The 19,282-nt window shown below is 45.0% G+C and overlaps 1 protein-coding gene across 3 annotated transcripts in view; it reads left to right on the plus strand.

The window, feature by feature from the left end:
* Positions 1-1,907: 1,907 nt before the first annotated feature.
* PRKCZ (protein kinase C zeta) overlaps positions 1,908-19,282 on the plus strand; it is a 235,222-nt gene continuing 217,847 nt past the window's right edge. For 2 of the 3 annotated variants that reach the window (XM_072608570.1, XM_072608571.1), the window contains exon 1: positions 1,908-2,443. In XM_072608570.1, the coding sequence (XP_072464671.1) occupies positions 2,373-2,443 (71 nt within the window). In that variant the 5' untranslated portion in view covers positions 1,908-2,372. The remainder of the gene's footprint in view (positions 2,444-19,282) is intronic. The other variant, XM_072608572.1, reaches the window with a different exon arrangement.

Genomic DNA, 19,282 nt, shown 5'->3' on the forward strand with positions numbered 1-19,282 from the left:
GAGCTCACATTCTTTAGAGATTCCCTGATATGACTCAGAACCCTTCATGGGAGCAGAGACATTCCAAGCTGGAAGGGTCCTTCAGCATCAAGACGAACTCTCATTTTACAGATGAGGAGACTGAGACCCAGAAAATCAAAATGCCACCCCTCCCCCCAATCAGGCAGTGGCAGAGCTGGGATTTGAACCCAGCCCATCTTCCAGGTAGGGGAGTCTAAAATGGTATGGATTGCCCAACATTGTACATCCTGGGGAGAATTCAGGACCCTCCACGGCCGACTCTGGTCCTTCCTGTCCCTCCCACCCCCCACCCCAGCCGACTCTCCTCTGGCGCCCCTTCCACCTTTAGGTTGCTAGGTAGATTCCAGCCATCTGAGTTCCCGCTGCCCCATTGGTTGCAGGTGTTCAACTTTTGCGTTGGGAGGAGGCAGGGGACTAGCCGAACGCAGGTAGCCCGTCCGACTCTCCGATTGGCTCTGAGCCTGCGGCATCCCCTTGAGGATTGGCTCCAGGTGGCCATCCGGATGGGCTTCCTTATTGGTCACCAGGTACTTTGCTCCCTCTCTCCTCCTACCGCTCATGCCCGCGCGCCTATTGGCCGATCGTTCGGAACTCGGCCAATCCGCCACGTTCGGACCGTTCTAGACGGGGTGGGGTTCAAGCCCTTCTGAGCGAACTTCAGTCCCCCCTGCTTCGGCCCCTCCTTCTTAGCGTGGGCCGAGCGCGCGCGCCCCCTACTCCCCCAGGGTTGTGGTCGCGCGCTCGGACCAGCCACAGGCCAAGTTCTTCCCGGCTGGACTATCTTCCGGGGAGTAAAGTTGGGGCTAGGGGAGCAGAGTTGTCGGGCAGGGCCGGGGGTGATGCCTGGGTTCTCTCCTCTGCGGCGCCCTCAGTGGGTGAGAGGGGTCAGGGAGAAGGGGCTACAGCCTCAGTAAATGTGTGTCCTCCACTCCCCGCTAAGCTACCCCCCAGGATCTCTTCGAAGCCCCTCTCGAGGCTTCCTCCCCCTAATCCCGTACTCAGGCCGGATGTCCCCACCCCATGCCCAGCCCCCTAACTTCATCCTCCCTGAAGGTTTCCCATTTACCTAATGGACTGCAAATCCCCTTCCCACCTCGTCGTCTCCCACAAGCTTGCCCCCTTCCCCAGAACATCGCTTACCCCAGGGTCTTCCAAACACCTCCCCCGATTCGTCTTTCTCCACATGCCTGCCCCTTCCTCTTGGTTTCTTTGGACTTTCCCCACCCCAGGGTTCTATCCCTGGGCCTCAGTTTCCTCATTCGTAAAATGATAGGATAGTACTGGATGGCTTTTGAGGACCTTTAGCTTCATACCCAAATCCGTGACCCATACCAGCAGGCAAATTCCCCTTTGTGACTCAAGGATTCCAACTCCACCCCCACCCCCTCCATTTCCAGTCCTTCTAAAACATCCCCTATCTGCACCCCAGCTTTGACCCACACGGATTCCGGACCTTTAATCCGCTCTTCTCCCAATTTCCTTTTATTCTGGAGGTCACCCCCTAGTTCCCCGGCTCCTTTTACCACTGGAACTCCCCACTCCACATCCCTGTCTCTTTCAGGAATCCCTCGGTCCCATTTTCCCTTTCTTGCACTTCCCCTGCGACCCATCTGTCCCCAGCTCAGGTCGTTAGTGCAGCTTTCCAGTGAGAACTTCGGAGAGCAGAGTCCTTCCTCTTTGGGTCATCATCATGTGTTTGTCCAGTCCCCCCCATCCCCCCTCGGCTGGGTGTCTAATCCCTGCCCAGCCCCCTACTTCCCCACTTCTGGTGGCGGGGAGAGGGTGGGGGCCTCCGCCAAAGGAAGCCAGTAGGTTCAGCCCCCAACCTGCCCCTCCCTCCTCCTGCTCCGGCCCCTCCCGCTCCTGCTCCTCCTCTTGTTCCTGCCCCTCCTCCTCCGGGAGTCCAGCCTGCAGGTAGGATTCTGCTTCCTTCTTAGCTCCTGGGTTAGAAATGTGACCTGGGGGAGACTCACTCCCTGGAGACCCTGGACGTCCTAGCCTCGCTGTGGCCCTGTCCCAGAGGCAGACGTTTCCTGGCTTGGATATTTGGGAAGGGAGTCGGGAAAACTTCCCGGGGGGGGCTCTTCCCCGCCCTCCTTCCCCTCCCCCCTTCTTCCAGGTAGCTCCGGGCACAGACAGCGCCCGCTCCCGGGGGTTGCCCTCTCGGGGCGCTGCGTCGGCCCTGGTGTTTCTGTTTCGTCGAGTGGGCCAGGCGGTGAAATGGAGAGCGTGCCGTGGCCACCGAGCCGGGTTCCGAGCCCCGATCCGAAGCCCTGAGCCCTGAAGCCCCTGCCGGCCACCGCTCTCCGCGCGCACTCCGGACGCAGACTCCGCTGGTTGGGATTACTGCCATGCCGAGCAGGATGGGGTCCAAGACGAACGTGGGCCGGGAGATCATTCGCATTAAGGCACACTACAACGGGTGAGCCAGCGGCGCCCACTGCCCCGCACTCCCTCCCCAGAGCCCTCCCCTGCAAGCCTCGCCAAGTTGGCGTCTGTTTGCTGGGCAGCCGTGGAAAGTTTGTCCCTTCTCCCGGGTCGGTGCTTTGGCAACAAACGGGGGGAGGGAAGTGGGGGGGGCGGAGAAGGAGGAGGTGTAACAGTCCCTGCTGGGGGGGGGGGGGCTGTCTTTTCAAAGTCTCCCCTTTGCGACTTAATGAGCAGTAAACTGTAGCGATTACTGGAGCTAAACTTTTTCTTCTGAGTCTTAGTTACAAAATGTAACAGTGACTCATGAACAAAGCATTCCGGGGCCGGGGCTCGGTGAAAGGAGCCGTAGCAGGCTAGGCGGAGCCGAGTGTCCGGGTTTACCTGTGAAATGGGCCGATGATTTGTAAGCTGGTCGTTGTAGACCTGTTTCTGCCCCTACAAAGACCGAGTAAGGAGCTTTGCAAAACTTAAAGTTTGAACGAGGTGAGCGATTAATCCGTGAGAAGCCCCCGAGTGGTGTGTGTAGTCGGTTGGAGCCCTGACGACTTGAGTTCAAATCCCGCCTTAGGTACTTCCTGACTTTGGCATCCTGAGCCCAAGCAACTTGACCTCCCGAGGCTCCAGGTACCTGTTGAATTGCCAAGAAGGGGCGATCCGGCACTGGTGACTCGGGAGGTTTCCTCACCTCGTACTGGTGAAGACACAGGTGCATCCTTATGCCTTATTTAATACAGTGTGCGCCACTGAGGGCAGGGTAAGAAGGAGCCGTATTCTCCAGCTGGATTTTGTAATTGTTTTCATTTTTCATTTGTCTAGACCTATAGCGTTCTCTGTCTCTGTCCCTCCCTCTCACCTCATCTACAGCTCAGATCTCTTCTGGGGGCACCGAGACATTCCTAGACTTGCCCAGAATCACACCACCAGTATGTATCCGAGGCTGAACTTGAACCCAGGTCTGCCCGACTCTAAGGCTGGGTCTCCATACCCTCCATCAGAGCTGGCTTTTGGCAGTTAGCCTAGCATACAGCGTTTTTGTATCTTTGCCTAGCCTCTACTCTAGTAGAGTGATATATTCGTAGCGCATTTAGGTCACTGAAGTTCTCAGGAGTCAGAGGACTTGGGTTCGAATACTATGCTTCATTACTTGTACGATCTGGGGCAAATCGTTTCCTTGGGCCTTATTTCAGTTCCTTATTTTGTAAAATGATGAAGCTACATCAGATGACCCCAAGAGTCTCTTCAGTTCCAAGTTCATAATCTATGATCCTATATAAGTTCCTTCCAGTCTGGGACTGTCACATATGTTCTGTACATGACCTGGGACGCTGGGTATTAAGATATTCCTTTTTCCTCAATCTTTTCTGTGTCCTGGACCTCTTGGGCCAGCCTATGGTCCCCTCTTCAGAGCCATCTTTTTTAAATGCATAAAATAAAATTCAGAGGATTCCAAAGGAAACCAATTCTATTGAAATAGTTATCAAAATAAACACCACCAAAATTCATTGCCCCCACATTGAAAGCACCTGCTTTGTTTCTCCTCACCTGCATCTCTAGGCCTTTGATTCAGTCCCCAGAGTTGTGCCATGGGCTAGTTGGTACTTTAGCAGAGTAGGTTTATAGGAGATGGTTTTCTCTCTCTTTTTTCCCTTTCTTTCTTTTTTTTATTTTTTTTTTTTACCACTTTAATCTGGGAAGGGGAGAAAAATAAGTAGTCTAGTCCTTTCACTGTAAGGAAATTGTATGCAGCCAGTAGCCTTCCACTGGTTTAGATTTCTTCCTTGAGTCTGACCCTGGATTCCTTGGCGTATTGTAGCTAGTGAGCTTAACCCATGAATTGAATCCACTCTCCTGAAGCTGGACCCTTGGCTCAGTAAAAGGGAGAGGTTTGTTTGTTTTTTTTTTAAGCCTTTCATTCTCAGTCACTTTCTCATTTTTGAAGTTAAGAGCTCTCAATTCCTCCCCCAAGTCCAAAAACCAGCCAGATACAAGTAGCAATCTTTTGGAGAGAACACCTCTCATCTGAGGAGGTTAAGAGACTGAAAATAGTATTCATATTTTTTTTGTTTGTGAAAATCTCAGCTTGGTATTTGGCTTGGAAAACGACAGAAGAAAGCTTATTATCCTCTTAGGAAAGGGGCACACACAGGTCATCGTGAAGGGCTCACATTTTGGTCATTCATTTCATTTCTTTAAGGAATACACTGGTGACCTTTCTAAAATTAGACTTTGCTAAAACTTCAAAAAAAGTTTTTAGAATCAGAAAATGTTTTTTGGAAATGCAAAATTATTCCCTATTCTTAAAAACAAATCCTTTTTATTGGAAATTAATTCTTGTTACAATCCGAAAGAGAAAGCCTTCCGGATGAATTCCATTGTTAGTATTATATTATATAAAATGTTATCTCATAACATCCCATATCCCTCTTAGCATCCCTAGCTTCCTTCAAGGCTTACTCCCTCTTGAAATTAACTGGTCTTTATTTTGTAGAGTCAAGATGCAGAGCTGACCTCAAAGTCCTGAGAACCTTAGTTCAAGGCTTTTGACACTGGCTATGTGACCTTGGGCAAGTCATTTAACCTCTTAGTGACCAAGCCAACTGGATGATTATGTTTCAGGGAAGGTGCTGATGTATATTGAAAGAGGGGATCCCTAAATTAAGAAAATTGAAGAAGAGCTGGTAAAAACAAAACAGGAATGTATGGGTGTGTACGTTTTGGCTGTTCCGTGGGATCTCAACTCATGAAGAGCCTGCAGCAGGTGCATTTTTGCCTTTAAAGTCTCTGCACCTAGCACTTAGTAGGATCTTCTTTAATCATTGACATGCTGGAGGCAGCTTGAAGCTGTGATCATATATTTATATGTAGGAAATCAGCAAAGCTACAAATCAGGGCTTAATATATTGTTCCCTTGATCAGGCTAAAGAAAGTGATGGAGAAAATGTTCATCGTCATAATAACTAACGTTTCTATAGCGCTTACTATGTGCCCAGCACTGTGCTAAGTGCTTTATAATTATTCACTCCTTTGATCCTCACAACAAGCCTGGGAGTTGTTAACATTATTTTATTGTTTATTTAATTATGATTATTAGCTGCTAATAAATTATTTAATTAATTTAATTTTGTTATCTAATAAATAATAATTGTTAGTTGACAATAATATTATCCCTATTTTACAACTGAGAAAACTGAGGCAAACAGGTTAAATGCCTTCCCCAGGGTCACATAGCTAGTAAGTACCTGAGGTTCAATTAGAGCTCATGAAGGTGAGTCTTCCTGATTCCAAGCCCAGTGCTCTAGCCGTTGTACCACCTAACTGTCCCAAAGATAAACCAAAAACTGGTTTACCATTTTCTTCTCCAACTCATTTTACAGATGAGGGAACTGAGGCACACAAGGTGAAGTAATTTACCTAGGGTCATACAGCTGGTAAGTAGCTGAGGTTGAATTTGAACTCAGGAAGGTGAATCTTTCTGATTTCAGGCCCAGAAATCTACCCACCATGCCACTTAGATGTCCATATAAAATTTATGTGAAGGTAAATACACGATGTATATACAAAGTCAGTCACCATTATACACAGGCATTGTAGTTTATGCGGAGATACAAAGAGAGGCAAAAGATGGTCTCTGCCCTCTAGGAGCTCCCAGTCTAGTATGGGAGACAACCTGCAAACAGCTCTCCAGAGAAGGCTAAGTGGGAGATGGTAGACATAGGGAAGTCACTGAAATTAGGAGAGAATGGGAAAAGAAGGTTGGATTTGAGCTGGGACAGAAGGAAGCCAGGAGGCAAAGGTGAGGAGCAAGAGAGAGCATTCCAGGCATGGGAGACAGCCACTTAAAATGCTTTGGAGTCAGATATGGAGCGACTTGTGTGTGGAAGAGTGAAGGGGCTGGTGTCACTGGGTTATAGGTAATGTGTGTTTGGGTGGGTGGGTGTAAGGTATAGACTGGAAAGGAAAGGGGAGGGGAAGAGGTGATTACAGACTTCAGTGCCAAACAGGATTTTATATTTGGTCCCAGAATAATAAAGACTCACTGAAGTTTATTGAGCGACCTGAGTTTTAGATTCTTTTGACTTTGGCTGCAATTAAGGTAACCTGGGTGGGGCGGGGAGAAGAAGGCATTGTAAGGAGGGACAACCAGGAAAGACTTGCCGTAGATGATGAGATTAAAAATAGCATAGTTTTCAATGATTAAAAAACCCCCCAATAACTAAGAATTCCTTTTAGGGAGGGTGAAAGAGGGTGGGGTTTTCTGGGTCCCTGCATACACAACAGTGAAGATAAATGTCCCTCCCATCTGAGATAAAGCAGAGTCCTTGTGAAGACAATTCTGCTGGGCTGTTAATTATTCAGGTAGCTCCTAAATAATTTGTATGCCAGCTGCAATTAGAGATCGGTTTAAAAATCATGTGATTCAATTCATTATCTTGCACCTACTTGGAGCCCAGCACTGTGCTGGGTCCTGATGGTCTGTCCTGTCTGTCTCAGAGGACTATGGGGCTCTCTGTGGGTGTGAGGGATTTCTCAATGCACAGATAAGCTCACCTCATGTTGGTATTTCCTTCTTTTCCCTCCCTCTTATAGCCAGCCACACACACCCAGTTTAGGGTATAATTATATACTAGCTCATTCTGTTTTCTTTTTGAAATTTGCTAGGCTTGTTTTTGAGGGTAAGAAACAGCTCTTGAATATGTAAATAAGAGCTGATTCAGTTTATAGGGTCATAGAGCTAGAGAGCTGGAAGGAACCTCTCAGAGAGAGTCTAACAGAAACTGAGGCTGTGGGAAGGAAAGTAAGTGACTTGCCCAAGGTCGCACAACATAAGTATAAGTGAGAAGTGGTTTTCAATTGAGGTGCTCTAACTCACAGTTTGTTACTTTTCTCCATTGTTTAAGTTTCTGCTTTTTTGTATCCCTAGTGCTTAGTTAATAGTGCGTTGTCTACCATTGGCCGATTTTGTCTACGGTTCAGTCCAATAAGCATTTATTAAGCACCTGTCATGTTTAAGGTAGAGAGGCATGTTGGTACAGAGGCTGGGGAGTGGGAGAATCTGGGTTCAGATCCTATCTTTGACACTTAACCGCGTGGCCTTTTCTCATCTTCTAAATGAGGGGCTCAGTCTAGACAGTCTCCTGGGTCCTTCCAGCCTTCAGTCTATGATCCTATGGGAGCCCTTGTCACAAGAAGTACGCTGACTCATTCTGGCTAGGTAACGGGGCAGATTGATTAAGCTCTCAGTGCCTCAGGGAAACCATCTAAAACAGAAACTTACTTAAAATTATCAGTGATTTCTTAATGGCCAAAGTCAATGACTTTCTCTGATCTCCATCTTTAACTTCTCTGAAGCCTTTGACTTTGTGAATCACTCTTGATTTCTCTTCTGTCTCAGGTTTTTGAGATGCTTTTCATCCCTTCCCTCTCCCTTTGTTCCTTTTTATCCCCATCTCTCCCCCCTCTCCCCCCATCCCCCTCTTCTTCCCCCCCATACGCCCCTTCTCCCCTCCCATCCCCTCCATTCCCTTCTGGTTCTCCTCTGAGCTCTCTGACCACTCCTTAGCCTCCTTTGCTAGATCTTCACCCACTTTGTGCTAATTCACCTCTGGGGGAGGGGCTCTATCCTGGGCTCTTTTCTCACCTCTACTCCTTCATTTAATAATAATCTACAAGGGCCTTTGCCCCTATATATGATTTTCTGCTGTCAGAGGTTCTGACACTTCACTGAGTTCCCAAATCTGTTGTTTGGTTGGGGAGAGCCCTGAGTTTTGAGGCCCTCTCTCATTAGGGGCAAAGGATCCCCATGTTACATTGCTGGCTCTTAGAGCTTCAGCTGTCTACCCTTCCCTCCTCCATGTACTACCCCTGGATGTTCTCAGAAGAGAAAGAGAAAGAGAAATTCACCAGTGGGTGAAATGTGATGCCGATGATTGTCTTTGTTAGGAGTCTCAGACTACTATAGACCTAGAATTTGAAGCCCTTTTCAAGTCCCTTAGGACTTAAACAGACTCTCTCCTCACCTCCCTGCTTTGTTCAGGGTGATTCAGTGCAGCCGGCCTCCTGGATGCCCTTGGAGCATCTCAGCTGTAGACACATCCTCTGTGCCTGGAATGCTCTCACTCCTCACCTCAGCCTCCTGGCGCTCTGACTGCCTTCAAGACCCAACTAAAAATTTGGATGGCCAAAAGATGCCCAGTTAACTTGGGCTTTACTGGCTCCTTTTTCCTTTCCTTTCCTGTCCTGTCCTGTCCCCTTAAACCTAATGCACTCTGAACCTGGGACTCCAGTGGGCCCCTGCCTAAGGCCTCCTAGTTATAAAGTGATTATCAGTTGTAACTATTGCTGTTTCCCATCCAGCCTGATGTCTTTTTTTTTCCCCGACCTCATTAAAGGGTCCATGCCCTGGCTACTTCTTAAACAGGCCCATTCAATGAATGGGTGTTGCCTCACCCTCAGTGAGTGCCTGCAAAGACCTTGGCCTAAAGGTCCCAAGGCCTCCCAGTGCATCCTGGGTTATCTCTAGTCATCATGATGAATATCTGGTCACTGGATTCAGATGGCTCTGGAGGAGAAGTGAGGCTGGTGACCTGCACAGCCCTCCCTCACTCAAAACAAAGTCAAGTGCAAATCATGTCATCATTTCTCTGATGGCATGGTCTTCTTCGGCAACCAAGGACGAACACAACAAAAATTCCACCTTCTGCAGAAAGCCTTTCCCAGTTTTTAATCTTTGTGCCTTCCCTCTGAGGTGATCTCCCTGGTCTTTATTTATCTCGTTCATATGGTGAGATGACACAATGGATAGAGTGGAGGACTTGGAGTCAGGAAGACCTGAGTGCAAATGTTGCCTCAGATACTTAATAGCTGAATGAACCTGGGTAAGTCACTTACCTTTTCTGAGTCTCAGTTTCCTCATCTGTAAAATGGGAGCAAAAATAGCCCCTATCCCATAGGCTTCTTGTGGGGATCAAGTGAGATAACACGTGAAACACTTTTCAAACTTTAAAGTGCTCTATAAATGAGATAATTATCATTTTTATTCTTATTCAGTCATTTGCATGTTATCTCCTGTTAGCTCCTTGAGCCGACAGATTGTTTTTTGCCTTTCTCTGTATCCCCAGTGCTTAGCACATTGCCTGGCAGGCACTTGACTTAAGGTGTTGCCTTCTACAGCAAACCTCCTCTGATTTCCAATCACATCCCTCCACAATAGCCAGTGATCTCATTTTCATCCAGTTATTTTGTATACACTTAGAATCATAAGATCACAGGTCTAGTCCTAGAAGGGATGACCTCAGGGGCCATTTCATCCAGCCTCTTTTTGCATTTTATAGGCCTGAGAGATGAAGTGATTTTTCCCAAGGCCCACATTTAGTAGTAAGAGTCAAAGATGGAAATTGAATCTTGGTTCTCCAACTTCAAATCCAGCAATCTTTCCAGCTGACTTGAATGTTTATTTATTGATACAGTTTGATTGATATCCTTTGGTTTTTTTTTTACATCTCCAGAAATTCTTCCAGTATCTTTTACTCCTCTCCCACCTAAATAACGAAGAATATTTGTAAAGAAAAAAAGAAGAGAGACCAAAAAATAAGCAAAAACAATAAAAACATTCAAAAAATCTGAGAATATGTGCAATGCATACACTTGTGGTACAGCCAATATATTCTCCATCTATGTTTTTACATAGTTGTCTGCATGTTGTATCTCCCACTGGATTGTGAGCCCCTTGAGTAGGGAAGATTTTTTACCTTTCTTGGGATTTCCAGTGCTTAGCACAATACCTGTATGTTGACTGAATGACCTGACCTGTGAACTTCCCACCTCTTCAAAGGAGTGGGGTGAGACTGTCTTCTTTAGGGCCAACATGCTTGTACTTTGTAATTTTTGCAACATCCATCTTGATTTTTTTTGGATTCTTCTTCAGTTTATACTTGTAATCAATGTTTATACTGCTTTTATTGGCTTTGCATCAGTTCACATAAATCTTCCCATGTATTTATTGTTTTTTACGGGCCAGTGTATTCCAGTGGATACTTATTCCATTGAATTCCATTTATTCCTATAGAATTCCCGTTCAATTGAATAATTTTTTACATGGGGAACATTTTAACTTCAGAAATCTAAAGGATAGGAAACTTAGGTAAAATGAAGAGGTTGGAGTAGATGCTGAGAGCTAGAGTTCCCTCCAGTTTTAACATTCTTTGAAGCATTTGGGAAGGTTCTGGATAACTTAATGCCCAGTGTAGGTTGGATGGGATCCAGCTTTATTAATTTTCCTAAACTACATGTGCCTAATCCTTTGGCCCCTGAACTATGTTCAGATTTTAAGGCTTTTCTGCAAAGTTAGCTCTTTTCTCTCCAGGGAAGTACTTTTTTGGGCTCGAAGCCCCATAGATTAATCAAATATTAATTGACCTTCCCTTTATTTCTTAGGGATTTCAAAGGAGGGAGTTTCTAGGCCTTCCCAGACACTCCCTTCTACCCTCTAGGTTAGAAAGAGACCTGCTGATGTGAAATCAGTTCTTGTAATTACTAGTTTTAATAACCACCCCCTTTTCTATCGTGGGGAAGATCAGGCGGCATAATTGTCAAGAGAATGCAAAATAATATTTCTCCTTTCATCAATCAATCAACAAGCATTTATTAAGTCTGTTTTATGTTTGAGGATTATTGCATGGTTGAGTAAAATGACTGGTTTGTAATTGAATAAGAACACTGGGATGTAAACACATCTTCTGTAGATTCAATGAAAACATCCTTGGGAAAACTCTCTTAAAGACAGAGAGTAAGGATGAGATATTACTATTAGATATCTTATATTTCCTTCTATTTTCTGTGTCTTTTGACTTTGTTTTTGTATTTCTTGTTGTTTCCCGGAGTCATCAGTTTCTATTTGATCCATTCTCATTTTCACGGAGTTTTTTGCTTGGACAGGTTTTATACCACTTGTACAAAGCTGCTAATTCCCTTTCCAGTTCTTTCTTCCATAATTTTCATTTCTTTGCCATATTTTCCTCTAGTGCTCTCATTTCCTCTACAAAATAATTTTTTAATTATCTTTTAAATCTTGCTTGATCTCTTCCAGATGAAATCTGGGTTTTCCCTGAGACGTAGCTTGTCATTTTCGTCTTTTGTGTTTATGTCTTGAGCATCCCTACCATGATAATACCTTTTTATGGTAAGGTCCTTTTTTTGTCTGCCCATTCTTCCTCAGCCTCCTTCCTGACTTTAGACTTGATGTGAGCACTGGGCGCTACCACGCTTCTGGAGGGGGAAGGTCTTGACTAGCGTACTGTTGCTGTTTTCTTGGGATATTGGATGTTGTGTTATTTCAGGACCATAGAGGAAGCTCAGGCTGGGTACATGAAAGCTTTCATTGCTCCCAGAGTGGTCTGATCCAGGGAGGACAAAGTCTGATTGCTGCCCTCTTGGTCTGAGCTCTGCAAGTTCTTGACTGGAGTTTGGGTCTGCCTGTGGACTTTTGCCTCATATAGAGTTTCACTTAGATTCCTGCTAGACGCAGACACTATCAGCTAGCTACAAATCTCTGCCTGTTTACAGAGGCAGATCTTCAATTTCTTTCCTTTAGATCTGGAATTTCTGCCTTAATTATTCTGCTGCAGACTTCACACTGGGCTACTTAGTGTCTGAAGAGGGATTTGAATTTGTGTTCCAGCCTCCTGAGTCTAGCACTCTTTCCACTGGCTACCTTGATTCCTCTAAAAGTCTCTTATCTTCAGCCTCAGTTTCCTCATCAGTAAAATGGAAATAATAATGGTACTTACTTCAAAGGATTGTCATGGGGCTCAGTAACATATAAAGCATTCTGCAAACTTTAAAGTATTTCATATAAATGCTAGCTACCGCTTTTTGAATCTTTTCCTGTGGATCTCCATATTTTGGAGAGGATGATCTTTTGGCATGGACGAACCTGTCCAAAGCATTATTCTCTCATGTATCATTACTCTTGGTGGTAGTGATTTTGCCACTGGCTTCTGTGTGCTTTGGGTAGGTTATTCAGCAGGCTCCTCTTATCTTTGATAGATGGCAAAAATACCAGTGCCTTGGACCCTTTCATAGCAATTTTGAAAGTAAACAAGGCTTAAAATTCTTGGTTCTTGGTAGGCAATCCTCGGAGGGACCTGAGATGCCATAGGTGTGGGTGTTGCTCCTCTGTCTATCCCAGCTCCTGCCTCATGCACAGCTAAACATCTGGCCAGCTGGGAAAGGGCTTTGGCTTTCTTGATGGTGATTCTTTTCTTTTCTTTTTGAAGCTGTGAACTGTGAATTCTCAACTTGCAGATGGCCATGACGGGGAAATCATATGCGATATGATTAGATAAAATAAAAACTTCAGAATCCAGCTTCAGCTGACCTTTCCCGGATGATGACACAGTATTCTCCACCTCCCATCTCTGTGTGTTTGTGCCACTGGTCCCTCACACCTGGAATGCTCTTTTTCCTCACTCTACAGCTGAGACTTTGCTAGTTTTCTTCTCCTATAAGGTTCAGTGTCCCCCCCATTCCCAGAAGCCCTTTCCCCTTTCTAGATAATTTTGTATATGTCTCATATTTACTTATGTTTGCATTCCTCTAGAAGAATGACAGCTTCTTATTGGAAGAACAGGGACTGTTTTTTATCTTTGTAACTCTCCTAGCAAACATTTTCCACAAATCCAGAGAACCCAGAAATGCTCTTTTGTGTTTATTCCATGTCCAAGTTTTACAGAACAAACCCTTTCATTAAGGAGATTTGTCCTGTGAAGTTTGAATTCAGAGGGCCACACTTGAGCATCTAGAGGGTCACATGTGGCATGGAGACCGCAGGTTCCCCACCCCATATATGGCCTATGCATTTAGATACATGTTGTTTGCCCTTTCAGAATGGAAGCCGCTTGAGGGATAGGCTAGTTTTTGTCTTTGCCAGTGCCTAGCCCATAGTAGGTGGTTGATTAGTGAATGCTTGTTGGTTGATAGCCTTTTACATGAAATGCTTAATAAATACATATTGAATGCATCCGTTGGAGAGAGGTTTCCTGTGGTGAAAGCCTTCTATCTCGTCCTTGCCACTATGAAGCAGATAGCTGCAGTTTAGTGGGAACTCTTCTCCAGGTGAGGTAGGGATCACAAATGATTTTCCTGTATCTGTAAAACTGCCCAAATAATCCTTCTTTTGTTTTCTTTTGTAACTTTTCATTTTGATGACTATTTTTAGTTTGGAACATGACATTCACCCTACTAAGCCTCAGTGACTCCCTGTTGCCCTGGGATGAAATCCCAGCCCCATTGCTGGGCATTTAAAGTCCTGCCACAGTCTGGCTTTGGCCTTTTTTTTTTTTTGTCTTATTTCACATGATTTTCCTTCTTTCGAACAAAAGAATCTTCTTGCTGTTGTCCGTTCCAGGCATTCTATATCCTGTATTCTATATCCAGCTGCCATACTTTGCCTGAAATGCTCCGCCTCCTCACTTCTCTACCTCATAGAATCTGTCCCTCCCTTCCTGTTCTAGTGCCACCCTCTCTTAGAAAAGTTTTATTTCCATCCCCTGCCCTCTCCATTGGTTTGTATTTTCTTTAAATAGACTTCACTTGTTGTCTGTTTGTAGGTTGGATCCACCCAATAAATACAAATGTTGTCAGCTTCTCCATGGCCACACCCAGTTCTTTTGTCAGGGCATCCCAGGCCCTCATTTAGTTAATGCTTAATTGCCCCCATTCCAGTTGTCTGGCAGCCTTGACCTTGGCCTTCAGACAGGAAATGAATGGGCAAAGGACTGGCCATGAGCTTTGGGATGAGAGTGGGATTGATTTCCCCCTAACCCCACCAAGACTCTTTCTCTCCTCCCTCCCCAAGACCAGCCTTGTAGAATTAGTGAATTATATATGTGGGGTGCTTGTAAGTTTCCCTGTCTCCAAATCTCTGCCTGAAATTCTGCCTGTTAGACAGTAATTGGGGTTAACAACAAACACTGGGTGGTGGATGGGGGGCAGGGAGGACAGAGTTCTCAGAGCTGGGTAGCCAATGTGGTCAACACTGCCTGTATGTCTCACTTTCCTCATCTGTAACAAAAGCACCTCTTTCCCAGGGTGGTTGTGAGGATCAAGTGAGGTAATGTGTACCAGTCTTCAAGAGTGATATAAGTACTGGTATAACCTAGTATAAATCTTAAAGAGTAATGGTTATGATTGCCTTGTCTAAGCAGCCTTGCTATAGCTGAGAGTGAGCTGGCCTGAGTCTAGAGTTCATTCTGACTAGACTCAGGAGACCTGAGGACCATTGCGACCTTGGGCAGTTGCTCTACTTGGGTTTTCTCGGGGAGGAGGAAGGAGAGTGAAAAAAAGAAAGACTAGTTCTTAAGGCATTTATATTCTAATTGGGGGAGAAGGCCACTCCTAAAAGGTGGTTTGGGCTGGTAGGTGGAGCACTGGATTGAGGTTGACCCTGAAGTCAGGAAGACTCATTTTCCTGAATTGGAATCTGGCCTCAGATACTTACTGACTGTTTGATCCTGGGCAAGTCACTTAACCTCTGTCTACCTCAGTTTCCTCAGCCGTAAAATGGGGATGATAGCACCTACCTTCCCTCCAGGTTTTACAGATTTTTACTCATTTTACAGATGAGGGTTGTTGTGAAGGTCAAATGAGATAAGAAGTGCTTAGCACAGTATCTGGCACATAGTTGTTGCTGCATAATTACTAGCTATTATTATTATAAAAGATATATACTTGAGAAATGAAAGGCAATCTTGTTGGAAAGGCACTAGCTTTGAGAAGGATCAGGAAAGGCTTCCTGAAGAAAGTTGGATTTTAGCTGAGACTTAAAGGAATCCTGAGTAATGGAGAAGAAGCGATAAGGAAGGAGAGCATTCCAGGCATGGGAGACCACCAGGAAAAATGCCTGGAGTTGGGAGATGAAGAGTCTTGTCTGAGCAACAGCAAAGAGGCCTGTGTCCCTGGATGGGAGAGCACCTGGTGGGGTATAAGGTGTTCTTGTTTGTCAGAGAGGATGATGACATCAAGGAAGGGATGCTATGACATGCAAATGAATTGGATGTAAGTGCAGGAGGAATGTGTAAAGCCACCAGCCTCAGTTTCTCCTCTGGATCCATCTAAGTCCATTAGCCAGATATAGATCAGGACAACTGGAGGTGACCCAGGATGCCTTGGGAGACCTTGGTCTTTTTAAGATTAAGGTCTTTGCCAGGTCTCAGTTTTACTGAGGCAACAACCCATTCAGTGATTAAGGCTAAGTAAGAAATGTGGCAAAGAATGACCTATTTGCCTATTTTACCTAGTTAAAAACACACACAAAAAAAACCCCAGTGGAGGCGAGGAAGGAGTGTAGAGAAAGACTCTCAGGGTTTCTAACCAAAACAGAAACAATTGCTATTTACTTTCACTCTGAGTAATCTGGGCCCAAACTATGACCAAGGGAGGCTTGGACTGGGACCTATTATTGGCCAGTCAATGACTTGGGTTTAAAGCGTGGTCCTTAAGAAAGACATCCAACCCTTAAATCTCTAGTGAGGTTTGAATAATCAAAATTTGCATTCCTTTGGGCTGAGCACCTCCAGGTAAGGGTATGGTACCCTAAATGGACTGAGGGAGAGGAAGGAGGAAAGGAAAAGGGGTAAGAATTTTGTAAAGGTAGAGGACGTGTCCAGGTTATGAAGGAAGGGCCTTGAATGTCAAACAGGATTTTATGTTTGATCCTAGTTTTAGGAACATGAGTTTGGCAGTCGTGTGGAGGGAGGGTGGACCTGAGACAGGTGGAATGAGCCTGGACCTGAGGTCTGGGCCTGTAATAGCATTAGTATAGGGTAGGAGATTGCTGTCTACTTTTGTGCTACCTGCAAACTGAGTACATTTTTCCCATTGTAAAGTAAATAGAGTTTTATTGCCTTGCTCCTGGGCAGCACTAAGTTGGGCTGCTGTTAGGTTTGGGCCTCAGGCCTTAGTTTCAGGTTTGGGGATTCAGGAATGAGGAAGCCCCAGAAGATTTTTGCTTTTTCTTCAATTTATACAGTCTCAGAAAGTTACCTGAGGGCCCTGAGGGTTTTAGTGATATTCTTGTCAGAAATAGCACTTGATGCCAGATCTTTCTGGCTCTGAAGTTGTCTCTTTAACCATTAATTAATACCTCTTCTCTGTAGGTAGTACATGCTTTATGGTTATGGAATTGAAAGGCTTGGGGCTCCTTCATCCTGCTCTCCTTCTCTGGAGGGCCCCGTTCTGGCAGGACCTGCCCTAAAATTGAGTACAGTGCTCTTCTGGGGAAGGAGGAGGGTGAGGGGGAAGCTTTGGAAACATTTCTGTGGTGCTCCGTAGGAAAGGAAGGGGCTTGGGCTGCAGGGAAGAAGTATGGGTCTGTACCAAATGCCTGCTCCGCTCATTTTGTGAAGAAGCCACTACAGTCTTTCAGTTCTGTAGGTCAACATTGAGTGTTCTTAGCATGACTCTAGTGGAAGGTGGGGGAAAAGGGGGAGAGAGAGAGAAATAGATAGATAGATAGAGAGAGAAATAGAGAGAGAGAGAGAGAGAAGAGAGAGAGAGAGAGAGAGAGAGAGAGAGAGAGAGAGAGAGAGAGAGAGAAACACACAGAGTTATCCCTTCCACATCTCCAGGGTTACCTATTCCTGTTTGCCTCAGTTTCCCTATCTTGGATCTGGAAAATCGTCAAAAGCTTTTTGGGTCCACCCTTTATCTCAGAGAAGAAGTCTAAATTTTTTCTTTTTTTTATGGGGTGTTTACAGTACTTTATTGTGAAAATTGGGTTAAGTATTTGATTATAGGTTTCATGTTGTCCTCTGGCCTTCTCCTGTCCTATGTAACTTCCACAAAACTCCTCCCCCCCCCACCCCCCAATTCCCACCTAATTTCTTATGCAGAGCACTGACAGAGTAAAACACTGAAGTGGAGAAAGTTGTGATGTGGAAGGGATAGCTATACATATGTACATACACACATGCATACATATTCACATATGATTCGAATAACAGGACCTCTATCAAAATTGCAGGTGATGCAGATCTGATGGGGCTCACCATAAACTAATAATAATACTAAGTTAACCCTTATAAAAAGCTTACTATGTGCTAGGCACTGTGCTAAGGTTTTTATAATCTTCTCCATCGGTCCTCTGGTAAGAGGTGATAACGATTCTTTCCTGATAACTTTCTCTGTTACTGGACAACACCATCACTCAGTTCTTAGATTTTCATTTCTTTTTTTTAAGGACTCTGGACTGGGTTTCCAACATCCGGTAACTTCTGGAGGCATGAGATTGGGTGGGGGGATGTGATTAGGGAATACATGAACAAGTGAGTTTTTTCTGTATCATAGCAGCCAAGTGGACCTTCTGGACCTTTGCCCAAAGACCTCCAGGCAGCTGATAATTTCCTGAGGCGGCTCATTCTCCTTTTGGACCACCCTCACTGTTAGGAGGGTTTTAGATACTTCCTAGCTATGTGACTCTGGGCAAGTCATTTTACCCTGTATGCCTCACTTTCCTCATCTGGAGGAGGGAATGGCAGTCTTTTTGCCAAGAATACCCCAAATGGGGTCATGGTGAGTCAAATACGATTGAACAACACCACCACCCTGTTAGGAGAGACAGAATGACAGAAATTATAGGGTTGGCCTCCAGAGTCAGGGAATTTGAGTTCAAATTCTGCCTCAGATATTGGCTGGGTGCCTTCAGTGATCTCCTCTGTGCCTACAGATCTCACTGGCTTCCTTTAAATTCCAACTAAAATCCCACCTTCTACAGGAAGCCTTCCCACCCCTTTTAATTCCAGGGTCTTCTCTCTGTTAATTATCTCCTGTTTGTCCTGTATATATCCAGCCTTGAGTATACTTGTTTGCATATCATTTTCCCCTATAAATTGTAAGCTCCTTGAGGACTGGGAGTTTCCTTTGCTTCTTTTTGCATTCCTGGAACTTAGTTGGTGCTTAATAAATGTTGATTGATTAACTGAATGAATGAATGAATGATCCTGGGCTAGTTGCTCAACCTGGAAATGCCCTGAAAAAGACTATTAAAGGGGGGAGTTTCCCTCCTGATTCCTTATTCTCATGGAATTATGGGTCTAAACAAAGAAACGAAGCGTCTTTGTACACTTAGGATGTGATTTTCTGCCTATTCTCCTCAAATTTAGCTCTAGCATTTGCATCTTCATTGACTAGTCTGTGGCTATGTGGCACAGTTAGGAAGATTCATTTCCTTGAGTTCAAATCCAGCCACAGACACTTACCAGCGGTGTGACCCTGGGCAAGTCATCTATTTCTGTTTGCCTTAGTTTCCTTATCCGTGAAATGAGCTGGAGAAGGAAATGGCAAACCACTGCAGTATCTCTGCCAAGAAAACCCTAAATGACGTCACAAAGAGGTAGATATGACTGAAAAGACTCAGTAGCAACGACAAATTGGCCAGGAACTAAGGATGCAAAGACAAAATAGAAGTTTTTATAACTATAGCTAGCATAAATATTAAATGAATAAAGATGAATATATACAAAGCTGTTAAATCTAAGGTAGCTTGGGAAGGAGCGCAATAATAGGGGAATAAGGAAATGTTTGTGTAGAAGATAGTGCAGAAAGGAAGAGCTAGACTCTGAGGTAAAGAAGTAAGGAGAGAGGGCATTCCAGGCATGGGACCAGGAAGCAGTTCAAAGGCATGGAGGTGGGAGATGAGTATTGTATGTGAACAAGACAGTACAAGACTAATTTGGCTAGATCAGAGTTCTAGATGGTAGTAGTATCTAGAGTGATGGAAAGAGGGGCTTTGAAACGGATGAGTTTCTATTTGATCATCCAAGCACTAGGAAACCAC

Source organism: Notamacropus eugenii, chromosome 5 (assembly GCF_028372415.1).
Source record: "Notamacropus eugenii isolate mMacEug1 chromosome 5, mMacEug1.pri_v2, whole genome shotgun sequence".
Classification (NCBI taxonomy): domain Eukaryota; kingdom Metazoa; phylum Chordata; class Mammalia; order Diprotodontia; family Macropodidae; genus Notamacropus; species Notamacropus eugenii.